This window comes from Triturus cristatus, chromosome 12 (genome assembly GCF_964204655.1).
Source record: "Triturus cristatus chromosome 12, aTriCri1.1, whole genome shotgun sequence".
Lineage (NCBI taxonomy): Eukaryota > Metazoa > Chordata > Amphibia > Caudata > Salamandridae > Triturus > Triturus cristatus.
In genome coordinates this window covers 225,620,098-225,642,101 of record NC_140595.1, presented here as the reverse complement: position 1 = coordinate 225,642,101, position 22,004 = coordinate 225,620,098, and the positions used below count along the sequence as shown (strand labels likewise).

Sequence of the window (22,004 nt, the reverse complement as noted above, 5' to 3'; positions counted from 1 at the left end):
TTAGACAGTAGCACGCCAATACCAAATTTTTTATCTGAGAGTTTGCACACCAATTATAGATCAAAGATATCCATTGGTAAGTGCTCTAAATAAGCCTTTACAGTTCTCTTCATTCCAACTATCCCCATCTCTTGGCCTCACTTCACTGCCTTCATCTTCAATGTATATGCACTTTTAGTGTAAACTATTTATGCCTTCTTAGCAGTGCTTGATGTGTAAAATACTAAGTACTGGGGCTCCAAGCCCCCCTCAAAAGCTCTCCACCAGCGCTACCGAATGCGGTGCCGACACCCAAGTCAGCCACCACCAAATGCTGCCTGACCCCCCCTCCCCACTCTATCCCTGCAGGCTCCGCTCCACACCTCCCCCCCCCCCCAAGTCAGCAAAAAACACCCGTAGCGACAGCACACACATCCAAGAAACAAATGTTTAAATACTGACGCTGTTTGCATAAGTTTTATTTCACATAATTATGTAAGAACCTTTGCAAGTGACACAACCCACCAAGTAAACACAAAATACGCACATACCATGCACGTACCAATCCGCGATATGATCAGTATGGCACGTCAGTCCTCTGCTTTAGAAGTCATTTTCCCACAGCTACATTTCAACTGATACCTAGAACTAATCTCTGACATCAATCCGGGGCAGGGCGCAACCTCTTGTTCGCTCCAACCCCTGCTACACCCTAGGATTCTATATTCCCTCCTCCTGTGGATGTGTGGGGGGAGAAGTCAACATAGGGGGAGGAATGGGGAGTGAACTGTGGAACAACAGAGAATTTGGGGGACCCTTAGGGGTGGATATAAAAAATAAACAAGCCCGCTAAAAACCCTACAAACAAGGAGAACTCCAGACAGCCTGCTCCCCTTAAACAAAACTGTCCTGATGCAAGGTGTGCTGTGTACTAGTGCTGAGTGTCTGTCAGTGGTAGTGCAGGGGTAAGTGTGAAAAGTTGGCACTGAGTGCTGCGGGGGAGGGAGGGCATTGGCTCACCTGGCAGCACGCAGACAGTCCTTTTGTATGTTGAACACTGGGTGCAGGCCCCGTTCACGGCCACGAGCTTCAGGTCTTCCGTGAGCGCACGCTCTTCGGGGGGCCCCCATTGCCGAACTGTGAGAGGCAATCACTATTCACTAGTGCACCAGAGGCGATGGTGAGATGGATGAAAGCCCCAGCGGCCCCCTGGTTACGGCAGCTGCGCTGTTATAAGACACAAAGATGGATTCCTTTCCCTGGGTGTAACTGTGCAGGACCCTCTGGGATAACAAGCCCGGCGGAGCGTGGCGCGCGCGCGCTTGGGGGCGTGTGCGTCTGCGCTTCTCAGAAGCGCGTCCACAGACCCCGATCGCTGCGCGTGCCCCGGTCTGTCTCCCTTGGCAGGCAACTAGGCAACAATAGTACTCGTTGGCGGCAGCGCTTCGCGCTGCAACGCCAGCGAGACCTAAAAATTTAGCATCAGTTTCCTTAACTTTAACACTGGTGTTTTCTGGGTTGTAGGTGTGAAAGAGCAGTAAAGGAGGTAGGGGCCTCTTGTTCTTCGCCCAAACATTTCCCAAAAATTAGGTAATGCTTGTCAGGCTTTACCAGGTAATGAAAATAAAATATAACAATTTATTCAACCAAACCCAGACGGTCCTCTCACAGATGAGACAGCGCCCCTCAGCCTTCACATGCAGGAACCAGTCCGTCCGACAACCCATCCATCCACACCTAGATAATCTTTGTGAAGTTTTTTGCACTAAGTACGAACATATCACCACGTTTTAGTAACTTTTGATACGTTTGAGCTAGAAACACATTTTTTGTTAAAATCTGCAGATTATGCAGCAGAAGAAGGATGAAGTGGCAAATGCAGATATCATATTTATGCGGTGAAAGAAAGCCACGGCCATAGAAAAGCGTAATTCCACTGGTCCTGAGCATACGTTACTGTGGGGCATGCTATGTTGAAGGACTAGGGAGCAGGCCCGACAGCTGCTTGATTAAGGTGGCCCTGTTTTAATTGACAGCAGCCCCTTCTGACATACTTTCTAAAGGTTGCTAGTCACAAATCTGATGAAACCAAACAATTCAAACTGGCCCAACCCAGGGCTTAACTTTTAAAAGAAAGAGCCCCAGGGCAAAGCTCTGCTATAAGCCCACAGCTGCCACTACTAAGTATATACCAAGGTCTCTTGAATCTCCTTCCAGACATCCCCGGACTCTACATCTCACTCTTGCAGGGTTCTACGTTCTCTCTTGGTGAAACCTTTACCCAAACAGTACCACCAAGTGTAGAAATTACATAACAAAGCATGTTTTGAAATTCTGAAGTGTAATAGCAACAAACATGTTAATAGGATCAAAACAAATCAAGGCACTTTACTTAATGATGAGGATATGATAATTATTCGCTGAAACAGATTTCCACACATGGCCTTCCACCATTCATGTGCTATATAGGTTTACTAGCAAATTTAGCGTCCTTTTCCAAGAAAATGTGCTGTCTGTAAATTACAGTGCGCTATCACACCATGGTTTACTAATATATTTGTGACATTGTGCTCCAAAATCTTGCATACACACCAACTCTGGGGGAACCTTGTTTCGACCCGCCATTTCCCACTTCAAATGTTTACTGAGGCAATAGAGGAAACATGTATTATATGAGGAAAACGTGTTTTTAAATGCTCCATTTTCCACATTTATTTCTCATGAAGTATTTTGAAAAGAAAAACAAAATTCTTGGGTGGTCGAACCTCCCATACCTGCCCAAGCAGCATTTTCAAAATCCGAGTTCACTCATTGCAATTACACGCAGCATAGATGACGGTATGCAGATATATTTTCAAACGTGAACAAAGTGGGCAATTTGCCAATGTCCACCTTTAGCTCCCACCCCCGGAAAAATGATAGGTATAGCCACAAGGATCCCCATCGCGCTCTGTCTCCCCCTCTCTTGTGTATCTCTTTCCCTGTCAACAACGCTGTCTACTCCCTACCTATATCTCTTTCTATACCTCAAGTATCCCTTGTTTTATCATCTTTGCCTCCGTACATTGCTCATTCTCTTTACATTGCACACCCTCTACCTCGCTGCAGCTTACTCTTACCTCCTGCTGTCTTCCACGCCTTACGCTCTACCTTTCCCCTCTCTTTCTGCCTCACCTTTCTCTACTTCACCTCTCTCTGCCTTTATACTGTATCACATTTTTCTCTACCTCACGAATTACTAAATCATCATCTTTCGATCTGCCAGACACCAAAGCGAGGTACAAGGCGTGACTGAGAAAATCAAGAAGCCATGGATGAGGGCATTGGGCAGATTAGGACAATAACAAGGAGTGCTTGGCAGCGATGCGCCCAGTGAATGGAATGTAAAGCGGTGGTTATCAGTGACTGAAGTGGAGGGCAGTGAGGGCGACAGATGACAGAAGTGGAATGAAACAAACGGGCACTTTAAGTACATTAGGGTGCAGTGTGGCGTTCAGAATGAGACAGCCTGGCTCGCAAAACATGAAGAAGACAGTAAAAGTGAGAGGTGCCCAGCAGAGAGGGACATGCAGCAGAGTGCAGAAGGTGACGAGGGACAGACGCTTGTCAGCAAGATGTAGTGGGAGGACGGTGATGAGCATGACGCCAAGAGACAGTGAACAGAAGTTGCAAAACGCAGCGGGTATTTCCAAGCTAGAGTGAGTGACGGTAAAGCGAGACAGAAAGGGGGATCAAGCGAAAGTGGATGATAACAGGGCCGTGTTATTCCCACACCAATACGTTGTCCCAATCAAAACTCAGGATGTATCGCTTTCTCTATGGTACAGGGCTATTTACCAATGCCCCTATCTATATTCTGTTGCAGTGGGGAGGGCAGTGGGGAGGGCTGAGAGTCTGTTGGCACTCTGTCAATGCCCTCGAAAATCCCAGACCTTCCACTCACTCTCTGTTGACACAAACACACACACATGCACGGATGCACAAACGCACACACAACAGTCGAAGATTATTGGAGGGTATTGCGGAAGGTATGGAGAGCGAGACACGCAGGTGCCACTCGTCTGCTTCTCGGATCTCTGTGGTCAGACAGGCTCAGCAGGTAATTCAGATTTAAGGAGAAGGCATTGCACAAACAAGAAGCAAGGGAAATCTAACCTGCCTAATCCCACTAATCCTAGGGAACCAGGAATGGGAGAAATAGCAAGGGAAAGGGAAGCAAGAATACGGTGCCAGATTAATGGGAACAGAAAGCCACACCACAAGAAATTATTGAAAACTGTCCTCATGTTAAAGTCTCCCACTGCCTCTGCTGCCTCAGACTTGGACTTCCTGACCTGAAAGTGAGTACAGACGTGTCTAATCCTTGATCTCGTTATGCACAACCCGCTCTTTCTCAGTTTCTAGTTTGTTTTACAGCTAGCAATGGCAGTGGAACAAAGTGGGGGTCGTTACGGCGTGTGGAATAGTTGCAAGGCAGCGGGTGGCAATGCCGGAAAATGCTGTAGGAGTGTTGACATAGTGAGAACAAGGAATTACACCGAGGGCACTCACTGTTCGTTGGGTATTCATTGTGGGGTCAAGGATTGCAGCGAAGACGTAATACGGCTAGTTATTCTATGACAGGAACAGAAAACCGAAGTTAAAATGCCACGTCCCTCCACCTGTCTCTTACCTTTACTCACTCAGTGATGATTGAATTAAATAAATCAAGCGGCTGAGGTGAGGTGACCCAAGCACGAGCGAGCAGTAGGCACCGTCTGGCAGTAGCAGCACACTGAACACGAGGGGTCTGTGGCGCGGTCTGCTCCGTCGTCACGGTCACAGTCATGCTTGCTTCGGCGTAGAAATGGCCAAAAACTGTCTGCATGGCTTCATAAGCCATGACAGTGATTGGTCATGCTTGGTTACACAGTGCACACCCACGTGCGGCACCCAATGCTCAGGACTGCACGCCGGCGCCGAAGAGGCCTGGCATTGGCATACGACGCGTGCCTCTCAGCCAATCAAGACGCTGCTCCAGCAGTGCCAGGATTGGCTTGAGCAGGGATACTCCCTGTTCATTAGGAGACAGGGGGCTGCGGCATGAAACAACCGTCGGTCTCCTAATGTGCAGCCTAGTGCGCATGTTCAGGCTGGTCGGAAAAATGATCAGCCCAAAACCGGACATGTGCACTCTATTGCTGCTGCGTTAGACCACCCCCACCACTGACCCTTGCTGCATGTTGTGTCAGTCAAACAACCTGCTGCCAGTGCGTGGCCCACCCCCTTCAAAGCCATATCACGCCTGACTGCCTTGGGCGTGGCCTGGTGACCGGCTCGCCCGGATTAATTATTCGGGTGAAGTAAGTTAAATTAACTTAAACTATTTAAGTTAATTTAGTGACACTGACAATGCCCCGATTGTGTGTAGTGGGGCAATGTCCCAGCGCCCTAATGGACGCACTGCCACTGCTGGGTTGAATCCATTGTTCTTTTGCTCAAAACTGGCCCCAGGATGCTTGTTTGCGGTCCAGGGAGGAACTGGCTTGGCAGTTGGGGCTGGACTGTTCCCATGAGATGTCCAAACGGGGTGGCGTGTTGAGCAAAAGAACAATGGATTAAACCCATATCTTTGTGAATGGGGGTGAATGTTTGCATTCTTCAGCATTCCATCCATCATTAGTTCCTTTTGCTTTTGAAAGTAAGGCGGCCTGCTTGCTGGCCTTCTCATCACGTGTTTTTTTTTCCTTTGTGGACTGTGACTACTCTTTGAGGGTAGGGAGTCCTACTAGGCCCGATTGCCGGCATTCTCAAAAAGTTTTATTCTCTGTTGTTGGCTGGGTCTAATGTCATCTAATGCCATCTTTTTCAACAAGAACTTTCCATTTTGTAGACTACAGCGGTATTAGACCTCCACACCTGCTTGCAGTCATTCTCACCAGGTGTTTTATTTGTTCTGAGCTGCAATTACTGCATGATTGTGGGGAGACTTGCCCTACAGTCTAGCAGTGATTCTCAACAAGCGGATTTATCTGTTGTGGGCAGTTGCTTGTGTTTGGGGGTCAAAAGATTGGAATGTCTTCATGTTGTTATTCGCTCCAAATGTATTTTTGCTGTTGTGGGCTGTGATGTGGCATGATCATAGTGATACCTATCCGACCTGCTTTTCGACATTCTAACCAAGTGGTGGTCTTTGTTGTGAGCTGCATCTGGTACCCAAAAGTAGGGAATCCTCCCAGGTTTGGCTGCGGTTATTACCACCAAGTAGTTTTTGTCATTATTTTGGCTGCACCTGCTTCCTTTACAGCTCAGACATACTAGGCCTGCTTGCAGTCATTGTGAATGTTTTTCTTTGTTCTGAGCTGCAGCTTCTACCTGTGAGTAGAGAGACCTGCAGTTTCATCTTCTCCCTCTTCAGTGTCTATTTGACACATTTTTCTGATAGCTTTTTTTTCTGTTGCAGCTGTCTGCCTCCAGATGCCGTGGTGTGGCCACAGGATGTGGAGCAGGTTTCCATGCTGGCGAAGATCTGCCACTTCCACAACACCCCTATCATCCCCTTTGGCACAGGCACAGGATTGGAGGGCGGCGTCTGTGCGGTGAGGGTAAGAAACTAATGTTGGATCAATTGGGATTTCTGGCAAGGGCTCCTTCACCTCTGGATACAGCTGTGAGGACCTAAGCAGCTCAAATAACATTTGGTATAAAAAGGTCATCTAAAGGTCAGTTAAAGTTACAGTAAATATTTAATACAGTAACATAGGTCTTAAAAGTCATCTTTTTCCATCTTTTCGCATCCTGCATTGGACACTTATTTAAGCAGCAGGAAACATGTTTAATTAGGTTAGGCGTTTTACACCACAAATTCTCCTGCAAAAGGTGTGCCCCGGTTTTGAGATCCCAGAAAAGTCATCTGATGCCAGACGGCTTAATTGCTTGGTGATAAAACTGCCTTTTCCCCAAAAAATTGTGATACGATAGGGTGAACCTTCTAATTGTAATGCAATGATTAATATCACGGTCAAAGCTCTTTCTGCCCATTTACCTTGTCAGCCATTGCCTAATTTGCAGGTTATTAGTTTAGATCAAAATGCCTAGTTCAGTTCATCCCAACTGATTCATAACAAAGTTAACTAGAGTGTTAACAGCTTGTGTATCCAAAGTTGATTTGCTATAGATTTCTGAGGAAGCCCAGCTGGTGGAGGTGTGGAAATCGCAAATAATCTCTGTTAGCATAAGCTGAATCCATGTTGTTTGCGGCATCGATTTTGTCAGCTATGTAATTCTTCCATCCTCTGCTGCTCGTCTTTTTCCCTTCCTGTGCTGTCTATTGTAGTTAACTTCCTGACTCAGCTAAAAGCAATATGCATGCTAAAGAGTTTGTAGCTGCCAGAACACCTGGTCTCAGACTCAACTGTCAATCTCTTAGTGCTGCCATAAGCACTCCTGCTCCCCCTCCCACATTGCTGACTAATTTATTTCCCATTTGCCCATGTTTGTCGGTAGTTATTCCAGTGTAGGCCTGTACCTTCTATTTGTAACTACCTGCTTACCAGTGCAGAAAACTCAGTATAAAAGGCCCTTGGTCTGTGTATTCAAGCCACTACCTCCTGGAACACTTGAGGGTGTTGTATGGACGTGGTCTCACTCATGAGTGAATAAACTTGTTATTTGATATTCCAGCTTCCGTGCCAATCTCTATTTTGTTGGTCTAAGGACCGGGGGACAGATAAATGTGAACCACTGCACCAGTGGGCCCCTAAAAAGGCTCATTTCCACAGTTTGGCGCCCGACTCGTGGGGCTCATCGGAGAGGTGGCCGTCCGAAGGAGTGGTCTTGACGGAGGACAGGAATTTTACTGAGGAGGTGCCCTGCATGAAGAGACCCTTTGTCTTTGCAGACCGAAGTGCTTTTCCGGTATTCCCGATCTGACCCTCCAGGTGGTGGCCGGTCCAGAATGAGATCTCCTTTGGCGTAAGTTTTGCAGTGACCATTAAGTCGACCCAGAGCTTGGCAGGTGGAGGTTGGAGACTTTGGTTTGGTAAGGTCGCTGAAGCAACACTCTTGTTTTGGATTTGCTTGGACAAGATTCTGGTTTTGGTTTTTGTTTATTGCAATAAATGAAGGCAGGTTATGAGGAGATTTTTCTCTACTTTTGATATATTTGCAATAAGTACTATTTCATTATAATATTATTATATTTTACTATAATATTTTTGGCATGCCTGCTCCTAGCACATTTCGTAGAATGTGTAGCGGTCTTGGCAGTACCAATATGGATCTTGAAAGTAGTCAGCCGGCTCCCCAAGAGGGGACACCTAATAGGTTTATGTATATTAAATATGGTATTTCTTCCATAATGTATAGTACACTGTGGAACGAATATACGAAAAAGGATCCTGATCTCAGATGGCCAGGAAATGGGCCATTTGATTTTAAAAAGATTCAGTATGTTGAGCAGTGTCTGTTTAAACGAAAAAGTCGACAAGATATGTTTGATTTTGTACGAGTGTGGGAGAAAGAAGTGAATGAGAGAGTGAAGACAGAAGAAGCTATAGCAGAAAAAGAACCGTGCAAATCGATTTATGAAAAAGCATTGGAATTGAAAAATAAGGAAATGAAAGAAATAAAAGAGAAAGAAGATAGGGAGTGTCATTTAGAGGTAACAGGCCAGTACCCTGTTAGGCGCCCCATTTCTCCCATACTTAATAAACCTCAAGATGGTTCTATTTTGTTAGACAGACCTCCGCCCCCTTATAAATTCCCTAGTTCCCCTGAGAAGGAAGGTTCTGATGAGGAGCATTTTTCTTCAGAAGAAAAAGATGAAGATAAGGAAGTCGGGCGGACAACTTGCTCTACTTTAACTACTGAACGCAAGGCCACTCTGAGATCCGCTGCCCGTAAAGCAGCTTGTGGGAGTGCCTCCGCTCCAGAAATCCTAGCAATGGTTCAGCAATGGACAGATTTAGAGCAGTTATATTTTGTAGAGACGTTTACTTGATAAGTAATGCTCAGTTTTAGACAACATTCCGGTGCTCTAGAGCCCTCTGATATAAATTCTGATTACAAACAGTTAAGGGATGGCACCTTTTTTTTTTTTTCCACAGTTGTCCGATCTAATTAGGCGAGTGGTTAAATTGCAAGTTGATGCATTCCGTCTACGAGAAGAGAAAAAGGCAGCTGGTAAAGCTACAGCTGAGCAAACAGTTCAGATCCCAGCGTGGCAAGAAGAAGCTACAGGGACAGATAAAGACACTAGTAATCCTGTAGTTACTGTGAAACTGATGCGTGAAGCTGTGCCTTTATATGTTCCTCCAAAGGGAGCGGGAGCAAGTGACGGTAAAACTTCAGATAATGCGAAGGGATATTTTATTTATAATTGGGTCTATACCCCTTGGATGTCATGCCCCGTGGTTCGGATCGACAGACGATCCAGTATATAAGGATCCTACGCGCTTACGAACGCGCTTAGCGTTCTAGCCTGGAGACCTGTTTCCGTCCTTGGTTCGTGTGCCTGACTTCCGGTTGGAGACTTCCTGCTTCCGGAGTCGTGTTTGTTGTGCTTTGAGCATTTCGCGGGTTCTGCCCGCGTTCCTGGCGTTCTTGTGAAGACGCTTACTGATCACAGTAGCGAGTCTGCTACTTTCGTGCGGCTCGTGCCGCTTTGTTCGTGTTGGCATCCGCCACGGGTGGCGGCATTAAGTGTGAGTGTGTTAACTCCTTTTCCTGGTGCGGCTCCTCATATAGTTGCACTCACTCCTGGGTGGCGGTGTTCAGTATGAATGTTACGTTTTCCCTGTTTATGTTGTACAACCCATTTCCTTCGTCCCCCGATTCCTAGATTCCCTTCTCCGTCTTCAACGGTATCGGAGATTCCCTTACAATCTCACTATACCCCGCGGTACCCCGAACCTCAGCTTCCTATTACTGCTGGACAGTCGCGCCTCGTTGGCGCTTGGCTCACAGGTTGGGCCACATCCCAGGCATTCCCACACTGCCTCAGTTCTGTGACAACCTTACCCCCTTCGCAGTGGTGCGAGTCTCTCGTTGAGACAGAAGAACATTCGTAGTCCGAAGGGGACGCTAGCGTGGACCACGATACAGGGGCCGGTGTACACCTGAAGCACGGTAACAGCGCTGTGCGCTACACCTTTCTTTTACTTGTAAACACATTAATGGTGGGTGGATGTAATCGTTATTGTTTTGTTTTTCTCTCCAGCTCTCTACCTACGCCTGAATAGATTCTCGTTGTTCCATGTCACTTGGACCTAAGTTGGGGATTCTATGTTACCATTATTGAGTAATAGGGTGAGTTGATTGTGTACGGAGAGTTCTATGTTACAGGAAGGAATAGTCCCTGAATCGTTTGCTTTGTGTGGTGTAGGAATTCCTGACCTGCTCTTCCCACGCCTGCCCTCTCAAGATTCACATCATTTCCCCAGTAGAGGTGACACCCATCTTAGAAAAAGGCAACACCCCAGCGGTAGGTGGGATTGGTAATGTCTATAGTTTTCAGTGAATGGTGTGATGATTAAAAGTGATTAGGCCTTTCTATTACAGCACAGAGAAGAGCTACATCCTTGGTTCCACCACTGCCACACCACAGACGTCACACCCGCCTTCCCTTGTTTTGTTACCCTGTTTTCCCCTGGCGTGTCATCCGGTTCTCTAGTGTTTGATAGAGACGGAAGGCCGTAGGGGAGGACTGAGACCTACTCTTCAGATTCCTGACGCTTCTGCAGAAAACTCTGAGAACCCTTACATTGGAGTAGAGCAGACGTTATGGCTCTAAAAGCTGCTTTGCCTGATCCGCGCAAAATTCCAGCTGCTTTTTATGAAGAAGTAGAAGGAGCTATTAGCTCCTGCACTATGACGTTGCTTGATATTGACATGTTTTTTGGACATATTTTACCCCCTGATGTGTGGAGATCTATTTGGAAGGTAGACGATAATGTAGCTTATGGTGATACTAGGTTGCATTTAGAGGAAATAGATGCTGATAAAGAGTCCGTGCAGAAACCACAACAGGTGATATTAGATCTTCCCAAAGCCATTGTAACTAAGTTGAAAACTCTTATAACCCCTAAGAAAATAGATTGGACTACATTAGCGTCTTGTAAGCAGAAAGTGGATGAGTCAGTTTCTGATTTCTTTACACGATTCAAAGAGACATTCCATGACTTTAGTGGGCAGTCGTTGACAGATGACACAGGTAAGCATCTGTTTGTCGACAAATTTGTCGCTAATATGTTGCCAAAAATAGCTAGTCGCCTAAAGGCCAGCGAGAGTTCATGGACTACGTCTTCCACTGTCTCTCTTTTGACTATGGCCCAGCATTATGAGCGTCAGGAATTGGAAGCAAAAGGCAAGGAGGATAAAAAGGTTAAAGATTTAAAAATGAAAGTTATGTTGGCTCAAGTCTATGGTCCCTCATTTAGAGGCGGTGGTAGAGGTGGATATGCGATGTATCACCCTGGTGTACCCCCTTTCCCTCGAGCAGCTTTGTCTTCTGATCAGTGTGCATATTGTAAAGAGATTGGACATTGGCGTTCTGAGTGCCCCCATTTGGAAGGTCAGCAGTATAACCGGGGTAGAGGAAGTATGAGAGGCCGCCCGGGGAACACAGGAAATAGGGGATGCATGGATGATCGTAACAGAATTGAGGCAGTTGAAAACAATCCTAATTCTTTTAATACCTTTGATAGCAAAACCAATACCAAATGTCTGATTATTCGGCTGATGGTCCTAAGGATTCTGATTATGCATAGGAATGCCTAGGATGGGGTAAGGAACCGGTTGAGGTCCCAGTAGATTAGAGGGGTCCCTATGTCTATGCAAACGTCTTGGGTTCTACTGATCGCTTTCTGGTTGATACAGGAGCTGCTCGTAGTGCTCTGTCTAAACAATTGGTTCCTAGGGCCCCCCTGTCTGGCACATCAATAGGATTCGATGGGACACATTCCTTTAGCCCACTGTCACAGCCACTTGCATTTAGTCTTGATGAATTCACCGCAACATGTCTATTTTTGCTTCCCCGAACACTCCGGATAACATCGTGGGTATCGATATGCTTAAACATTTTCGTGCTACAATACGTTGTTTCCCAGAAGGTGTGCGTGTCATTTTAAATGATAACTATCTAATGGTTGAGAGCGCTTGCCTTATTAAAGAGGATATTGCTTTGGCATCGCTACCTAGTACCTGGTGGGCTACATCAGATACCGATGTGGGTCAAATGGTTATCCCACCAGTACATATTCAAGGGAAGGAAGGTGCTCTGTTGCCCCGATTGCCCCAATATAAAATCTCTCGAGAAGGTGAAGAAGCATTGATACATATTGTTCAGGATTTGATCAGAGTGGGGGTTGTGGAAGAAGTTCCTTACAATACCTGTAATAGCCCTATTCTTCCCGTTTTGAAAAAAAGACACTGATTCTAAAATTTATAGATTTATCATTGACTTGAGAGAGGTCAACAAGATAGTAGTGCCCCAATATCCGGTAGTCTCTGACATCACGACACTTCTTACTATGGTTCCTCCTACTGCAACTACATTTAGTGTGATCGATTTGAAGAATGCTTTCTTCTCGATACCTATTCATCCTGACAGCCATTATTTGTTCGGCTTCACTTTGAATAATCGCTCATTCATATTTTATAGAGCTCCACAAGGGTATCCAGAGAGTCCTAGTATTTATAGCCAGGCATTGAAAAGGCAGCTTGATTCTTTCCCTGTGCCAAAAGGGGTGGCTCTTATTCAATTTGTCGATGACATCTTGTTGGCTGCTGATACCCCTGACCAGTGTGAAGAAGGAACACTGTTATTGTTATCATTTCTTGCATTTCATCATCACAAAGTATCTCAGAAGAAATTGCAATATTGTAGACAGCAGGTTACCTAGTTAGGTCACCTCCTGTCTAAGGAGGGAAGTGCACTCACACCAGACCGCATTCAAGCTATTTTAGACACGCCTGTGCCCCGTTCTCAGAAGGATGTTCGTGCACTGATTGGTCTTACTTCTTTCTGTAGGCAGTGGATCCCTAGCTTTTCCTACATTGTTAAGCCCTTGTTAGCCCTTTTGACTAAAGACACTCCAATGCCCCTCCCATGGACTACTGAATGCCAGAATGCTTTTCAAGAGTTACATCAAGCTGTTTGTTCTGCACCAGTATTAGGAACTCCAGACTACACTAAGGCCTTCGTGGTCTATGTACACGAGAGGGACGGTTGTGCTCTCTCGGTTTTAACCCAGATACACGGTGATAAGCAGCGTCCTTGTGCATATTTCTCAGCTGTCCTTGATCCAGTCGCTTGTGCGTTGCCTGGGTGTTTTAGAGCGGTAGCGGCGACAGCTGTGTCCATACGTCAAAGTGAGGGAATAGTCTTGTCAGATAGATTGCTTGTGCTAGTGTCCCATTCAGTTGACGCCCTTTTAAATCAAACGAAAACACAACATTTGACTAGTGCTCGCTTGACAGGATATAAATTGACACTTTTGGCCCCTCATATCACACTGAAAAGATGTTCGACTCTGAATCCTGCTACACTATTGCCATTTCCAGCTACTCAGTCCAAGCCACAAGAGTCACATGATTGTATATCCCTTACTGAAGAACAAACGAAGGGTCGTGTTGACCTACAAAATACGCCCCTTTCTAGTGTTGATGGGGAATTGTGGGTCGACGGGTCCTGCTTGAAATTGCCCGATGGCACGACATCTGCTGCCTACGCAATTGCCACACTTCAGACAGTAGTTGAGACAGCTCGTATTCCACAGAAGTCAGCTCAGGCAGCTGAGTTGATAGCGCTAACAAGAGCATGTGAGCTTAGTACTGATCTACATCTATAGCGATAGCCGATATGCTTTTGGAGTGGCTCACAATTTTGGGCAACTCTGGGAGGAAAGAGGCTTTCTTACTTCACAGGGGACACAAATAGTGCATGGGGAATTAGTATACAATCTCCTTACTGCCTTGACATATCCTAAGAAAGTGGCAATTGTCAAGTGTAGCGCACACAAGAAAGTGACTGATAAAATAGGGCAAGGCAATACCTTTGAGGATCACACAGCCCGTGAGACTGCAATGCAACGAAGTACTACATCTATGTATGTGGTCAAGTCATAAGCTGAACATTGGCATGATGCCAGGCAAGAAGTACTGGACATGCAACGATCTGCTTCTGTTGATGAAATAGACCAATGGTCTAAGGAGGAAACATTGGATGATGAGGGCTGTTGGAGGAATAAAGAAATGACAAAATGGAAGTTACCCACAGCCAAATTTCATCCTATGATTTAAATGGCACATGGGCCGGCACATGTTGGAGCGTCCTCAATGACGAAGCAACGTATGCAATTTTGGGATCATCCAGATTATGCCGGCACAGCCAAAAAGATAGTCCAGTCTTGTTTGATTTGTTCCCAGTATAATCCTGGAAAGGGAACACGAATTCCAACAGGAGGGTTTGCAATACCTACTGCACCTTTTGAGGTTCTGCAAATGAATTATATCCAGCTTGAACACTGTAATAATCTGAAATATGTTCTAGTGGTGGTCTGTGCCTTCAGTAAGTGGATGGAGGCATACCCCACGAAAGATAATACAGCTCTCACTACAGCAAAGGCGCTCCTAAAAGAGTTTTTCCCTAGATATGGCATTTGTCGAGTTTTGTGGAGTGACAACGGACCCCATTTTATTGGGCAAGTTGTTGAGTATCTCATGAAAGGATTGGGAATCAAGCAGAAGTTCCATGCTGCTCTTCACCCACAGTCAGCAGGGCTAGTAGAACGATACAACTCTACCCTTAAGCTAAAGTTGGCCAAAATACAGTCTTCCACATCTTTGAAATGGCCTGATGCACTGCCCCTAGCTTTTTTATCTATTAGATCAATACCACATACACATCTGGCCTCACACCGTATGAGGTGGTTTTCGGGAGGCCAATGAATATTTGGGAGATTCCTAAGCCACGCCCTATACATGATGTACCCTATGTATTGATGAATCACTATTTGTCTCAGTTGACTGACAGTTTGTCTTCTATTTATCAGTAGGTTCGGGAAATGCTTCCAGACAAGTCGCAAGGTGAGGGCCATAATCTACAGCCCGGGGATTTTGTTCTAACAAAGTCCTTAAAGAGAGCCAGCTCCCTAGCACCAAGGTGGCGTGGACCGGAACAAGTGCTTCTGGCCACCAGGACTGCAGTACGAGTGATCAACCTGAAGAACTGGGTCCATGCAGCCCATTGTCGGAGGGTTCCGCATGAACTTGTGAGCCCAGCTGTGTTGGCAGATCATCGCAACATCCTGGACACAGAGAAAGGACAAGCCACGTCACCTGAAGAACCTCCGGAAGTCTTCCCAGACCACACGATCCCTGGTACATCGCGATATCAGCTGTGACCCCAGAAGAGAGACACATTGTTGCTGGAAAAGACTGTTTGAGCCACTGTCCTGGGTTAGTGAAAGAATGAGTTACTAAGGGGGGGTACTCTTTTAGTGGCTACTTGTCTCAACCTCAGCGAAGAAACCAACGCCTGCCCAGGACCTTAGGGCACCATCTGTTCTGTTGTTCAACGGCAAAATGAGCATGCCTGCGGAGAACAAATCAACTGCCGCAAGACTTTGTGATCGAAAGAGTATGTTCATTATTCGACTCATTTCAATTGTTGTTCTGCTTCCTACAATCACATGGGTTGTGGAGGGAGTAACTCCTGCTCGAAATCTGTTGACTGTTACTACTCCTGTCCCCATTGAGCACATCTATTACACTCTTCCCTATCATGGGCAAAAACACAGGATGTCTTACCTCAACAATATGTTCATTCAAATGTTGCACCACACCCACAATGCTATCACCAACTGTTGGGTGTGTGGAATGATGCCAGCTCATCAGAAAAAGGGAGGAACGCCTTTCATTCCTCTGCCGTTTTCACACAATGGTTCTTGTAGGGCCTGGTTTGCGCTGCTATGGGCAACTCATGTTGCTAACATTACTAAGTTTGATGTAGGTGGACTGAATGCCCAGCTGAATAGAGTCTGTTACCCTGATGAGGAAGGAGATCCACAAGCTAAAGGAACTGTATGGGAAATGGAGGAGTATCGCCGAGGAAATTCCTCCATGCACTGTTTTCCCAAACACTCGAACTGTCAAGGGTAATGGACCTCCTGTTATAGCTGTTACTAGAGCTCGAGCAGACCTTTGTGTGAACAGTATTGGTAGCATCCCTGTGGGAAAACGTGACTGCACTAGAACTCTGAACATTACTGGAATAAACAATAGCAGTTTTTTGTCGTCACACAACACCTATTTCATTTGTGAAAGTAAAGGCTATTACCACCTTCCTATGGTGTGGTTTAAGCTGTTATGTGTCCTTTTTCTACCACCTCTGTTTTTGGCACCTGCATCCTACCACAAAGACTATAAACTATATAATGACATTTCTAAGAACCGATATAAGAGAACAATAAATCATGATGAGGTGGATCAGACTGTTGCTGCCCTGCAGCAATATGTTGACTTTAATTTGGGGCTGTTCTTCTTTGTTGGTGCAGCCTTAAACAGTGGGAAGATCAGGCGCTTAACACGTGTAGTGGAGGCTGTAACCAATCAGACAGCTATGGCCCTTGGGATTATCACGGAAGAACTGCAAATTGCGAGGATTGTGGCGCTCCAAAATAGAATGGTTTTGGATGTAGTCCTTGCGGACCGTGGTGGAGCATGCCACATCATCGGGAGCAGTTACAGCTACATCCCTGACTACGCCCCTTCAGTTTTTGAGGCAATTTCTAACCTGCACAAAATAGCCACTGAAATCCATCAGGATTCAGGAACATGGACTTTGACTGGATGGCTATGGACTATGTTTACTGTCTTGTCTGGGGCTGGAAACTATTATCAGCTCTATGTATATTTGTTGCGATCCTTTTTACGTGCTGCTTATGTATCCATTGTGACCCAATGCTCTGTTCCCTTTGTGCTTCTACCTGTACCTCATGTATACCAGCTAAACGAAATGTCACAAATGTAAATGCTCGCTTGGCAATGGACCAAGAAATTACTGAATTAATGCAGATAGATGTGCACAATGTTTTCCGTACTCCCTCGAAGGTATAGGAAGATGTCTTCAGCATATGCTAAAAGAGCCGTCTGTGAAAATCGCAAATAATCTCTGTTAGCATAAGCTGAAACCATCTTGTTTGTGGCATCCATTTTGTCAGCTATGTACTTCTTCCATCCTCTGCTGCTCGTCTTTTTCCCTGTCTGTGCTGTCTATTTTAGTTAACTTCCTGACTCAGCTAAAAGCAATATGCATGCTTAAGAGTTTGTAGCTGCCAGAACACCTGGTCTCAGACTCAACTGTCAATCTCTTAGTGCTGCCATAAGCACTCCCCCGCCCACTTTGCTGACTAATTGATTTCCTATTTGCCCATGTTTGTCGGTAGTTATTCCTGTGTAGGCCTGTACCTTCTATTTGTAACTACATGCTTACCAGTGCAGAAAACTCAGAATAAAAGGCCCATGGTCTGTGTATTCAAGCCACTACCTCCTGGAACACTTAAGGGTGTTGTATGGATGTGGTCTCGCTCATGAGTGAATAAACTTGTTATTTGATATTCCAGCTTCCGTGCCAATCTCTATTTTGCTGGTCTAAGGACCCGTGGACAGATGGGGTGAACCCCTGCACCGGTGGGCCCCTAAAAATGCTCACTCCCACAGAGATTGTACCAAAACAATAGTTATTGGGTGTAACCTCAGAATCACTGCCGTATGCTGTTTGCCAAGTGAATGACTTCTACAGAGATGCTCCAACTCACAAACTTGATTTTCATAGATTTCCCTCTCGTTTCTCCATAGCACCCAGGATTTTGAGATCCAGTGATTCCATCCCATATTACAGAATTGCAGGTCATTTAGCACTGAAAGATGTGCACAGAGGTGGGAGGCTGCATTTTTTTTAAAGAGTTAACAACTTAAGTAGGTCATACCAAATAGATGTGATTGAAGCGAACTAAGAAGAGTATAGTAGGACCATATCCATGTTGGGTTTAAATTTGTTTATTGGTTTACACATGAATACCACCTACATCCAAAGGCTGGTGGGCATACCAAGACAAAATGTGTATGGAACAAAGAAAGAGAGTAACAAAACCCACACCCCAACTAAGTTTCAATGCCCCCCCCCCCCCAGGGAATCTCTCACACCCCATCCATCAGTAGTCTTGCTCATCTAAACCTTCCACACCCCACTCCAGAGGAGCCCACTAAAAGGCTTGTCAAGCTTCCCACAGCCTCGGTGGTGTGTGTAATAGTATCCATATATCTCTAGTCATTGACAGTTGTGGTCGTAAGTTGGGGTACTCAGAAATATTAGGAACATGTAAGTTCCTTATACTCTCTCACCTAAGGAAGGTAAGACATGGTTCCCAGGTTTTCTCAAAAGTTGCTTCCCTCGCTTCAAGCGTTGCTGAGATTCTTTCCATTCCCACAAGGGCCCAGAGGCGTGGAACCACGTTTCATAATCCAGGTCCGCATCTTTACCCCACAAAACTAGAATGGCCTGTGACAAAATAAACAGGATTCAAGGCACAGTGAAATACAAGTTTATTCGTATAAGACCTCCAAGTCATCTCAACGCAATGACTGAGTTCAGCTTGAACATACTACGATGCATTCCTGAGCTTGGGGAAGAGGAGCAGGTTAGGAGAGGGATATACTTCTTTCAGGTCCAGGGAGGACCTCGCCTGGCAGTTCGGGCTGGACTGATCCCATGATGAACAGGGTCAAGACTGATTTGCATATGGCTGGGTCCAAACTAGGGTGGCAAAGTGAGGTAAAGAACGATGATGGATTCAACCCAGATCTGTGACTGGGGGTGAGTGTCTGAAAAGTTTCAGCACTCCGTCCATCACCTCCTTGTGTGTGCTTTGTTAGCCCTAAGTTGGCAGTGTATGCCCAGACATGGGTCTCTTGCTCACTTTGCCACTGGATTCAAGCTAGCCTGGCTGATGAGGGGTGTTACCCCGAACCCGGCCCCAGGATGCTTGTTTCCGGTCCAGGGAGGTCCTGGCCTGGCAGTCCGGGCTGGACTGTTCCCATGAGGCACAGGGTCTAGACCAACGTCTTTGATAGGGATCATACCTGCCTTTAAAATTACCTTATTGCCCAAAATTCTGTCTTCCAGGCAGTGCCTACATATAAAGGGATAGTATCTAGATGGATTGCATCGACTGTGCTTTGATTTTGTATAGCAAGGGAAAAGGGCCAGAATAGAAAGAGCATCATAGTCTTTGCGACCAAAAGATGGGGTCAGGGAGTCCCGAATTTAAGTAAGCCACTATTTTGTCACATTCCACATTAATAAATAAAGGCGTGTTCATCACAACAGACATTATCGGGAGTTACCGTAGTTTAGTCTCAATCAAGTCTCCTCTCTGTACCGCCGACATCCATTCCAGACCCTGCTATGCTTCCAGGGACAACCTTGTGCCTCGTACACTGGCTTTTCCATTGTGCAGCAGAAGCCCATACTCCCCCCCTCTAGTTTGCATCTGTCGAGGGGCAGGATTGTCTGCATCCCTGAACAATGTTCCTCTTGGCAATTGCGAGGGCCAGCCGATTAGAGTCCTCACCGCATACCTGAATCCCTTATCGTCTCCAATATTCAGTAAGGCCATTTTCAAAGTGAAGTCAAATGGTCTACCCAACACTGTCCCACTGTTTCTTGCATAGCATCCCAGAATGGCTTAAGGTTGGGACAGATCCATGTGGTATGGAGGAGGTCACATCATAATTCATGTTGTTAAATCAAAAACATTGATCTCAGAGTCATCACATGCACTCTTTGCTATTAGCAATGTCAACACTTATCCTGTTGCAATCTCTTGCTCCCAGAATCAATTACCTTTGTTCTGTTACTCTAGCTAGGATCCACCAGTTACTACTATTGCATGCCACTAATACCTTTCACCTCCAGCAGCAGTCTTCAGCAGAGGTAAGTGAACTCCTTCCCCATTCATTGTGGGGATGTCCTTCACCCCCAACGCTTAACCTATTTCACTCATGTCCCTCACTGTGTCCTCGTTTTCTGATCTGACTTCTCTCATACGAGCCTGCCATCCAGAAGCTCTGTTTTGCCATCTCTTTCTACAGGTCTTCTGCTACTTTTTCATCTGTTCTAGTGGCTCTACTGTGAACGTCTTCTTCTAATGCCCAGTCTGCAAAGCATTGTTCCCAAGCCTTCCTGGTCAGTGATTGAGGGCCTCATTTACAATATTTGTACACATGGCAGTGCAGCATGCCTTCCTGCTGCACTGTGGTGCAGCAAATGAAAAGTACAGGAATGTGCCGTATCTACAAGATATGGTGCATTCTGGTCCTTTTTCCGTGCCCTGACGCACAAAGGGCTGCCATGCACCAATGCAGGCACCCTTGTGCCATGGTGCAAGGTGGTCTGTGCTGTAGGAGTGATTGTTTTTGTGCAGGAAGGGACACCATCCTGCACAAAAGCAATCACTAGAGGTGTTTTCCTCTTTCTATGTGTACTGCGAATGCAGCACACATAGAAAGAAAAACAAGGTATTTCTCCTCGTTGCGCCTCCCTTACACCTCCCCTATTTGTAAACCTGAGAATGTGTCAGATTCCTATGCCTCGTAGGATTCTGACGCATTCCCAGTTTTGCAAAACCTTGTAAATCTGGGAATGCATCAGATTCGTTGGATGTTGTGTGGGAACACCCACAGCAACATCCATGGAGTGCCCCTTTCACGCAGAGTAATGCGTAAAAGGGGAAAATATTTACAAGCCCATGAAAACCCATGCAGGGTGGTTTTACATGCCCTTTCAAATATGGGCAGGCACACTGCGCCACCGGTGCGTCAATAAAGGTAATGCACTGGTGACGCAATGGGCTTGTAAATAAGCCCCTGGGAATGGAGCCTCTGTATAGCTATGCAGCACTGTGCCAGAGTCGCAAACGTTACATTTTGCTGCCTTTGGGTTTAGAGACTACCCATAGTATACGCGGTGTAACAGTTATCTGTGGGATGTTCTCTTTGGTAGGGGCTCAACTATGTCCTATGTAGACTATTAAACTGCACCAGTTTGAAACCTTGCATTGCTCATGCCAGGTTGTAAGTAACCATGCCTTCTCCCATTATTCATCTGTCAGAGGCAGCATACTGTCTACATCCTATTGTCGTCTGATTCTTGATGTCTCACCCGTTTTGTTGGCCCTTGTTGTTGACATCAGCATGCTACGAACTCATCTTACCTCATTCAATGGACGCAGAAGGGAAAATACAAGGGATGATGTATATTAGACCATAGTATGAGTGGTTGGCCAGGTTCCCTGGACCCCATGAATGTAGGGGAACCACAACTATTGTGTTTCCTTGGAGACAAGAGCACATTTAAGGTTTAGCGTAGTTTAGGCATCGGAATGAAATTGACTACACTCCCCTCTCGTTTCCTGTGCTATGGGGCTATACACATTTTCACTGTACAATGTGAGACCGGCCTCTGAGGTTTGAAGTGGGGGAGTGCCGAATAATAAGAGACATGTTTATGGGAGAGAAGTCAAACCACTCGATCAGGTTGGAGCCAAATGTAGGCTGCCAGAGGGAGAAAGGTTTAGATAGTGGGTGGATAGGCCCATGGTGTCACTCTCATAGGTGAAGGGTGTGGCCATGTCATATCGTGCAGCTACTGCATCCCTAACAGTCCTGTAACAAAAGTGAAACCCTCCTCCCAGAGAGGGTGGGAAAGAGAGGTGTGGATAATGTTATATCCTGAGCAATAGGAAACCCTATTTATCAGAACAAATAATATTGTGAGACAAACAGGAGGGAGAAGGGCCCTTTTCAGAATCCTATATATGTGTTACTCTATGTCCGCAAGACTTGGGCCATAGACAATTGAGGGAGGGCTGCTTCTGCCGGAGATTGTGGGATTCATTGTTTTATTCTTGCATTCCACATCCAACACCTTTCTGGAGTAAGATGTTAAAAGGGAGTTAAGGATGCCACGGGATCACAATTAGTGG

At 45.9% G+C, this 22,004-nt stretch overlaps 1 protein-coding gene across 1 annotated transcript in view; it reads left to right on the top strand.

Annotated features, from left to right (window-relative positions):
• LDHD (lactate dehydrogenase D) overlaps positions 1-22,004 on the top strand; it is a 521,655-nt gene that overhangs the window by 109,258 nt on the left and 390,393 nt on the right. Inside the window, exon 3 of the mRNA XM_085638586.1 lies at positions 6,422-6,563. Within this exon, the coding sequence (XP_085494712.1) occupies positions 6,422-6,563 (142 nt within the window). The remainder of the gene's footprint in view (positions 1-6,421; positions 6,564-22,004) is intronic.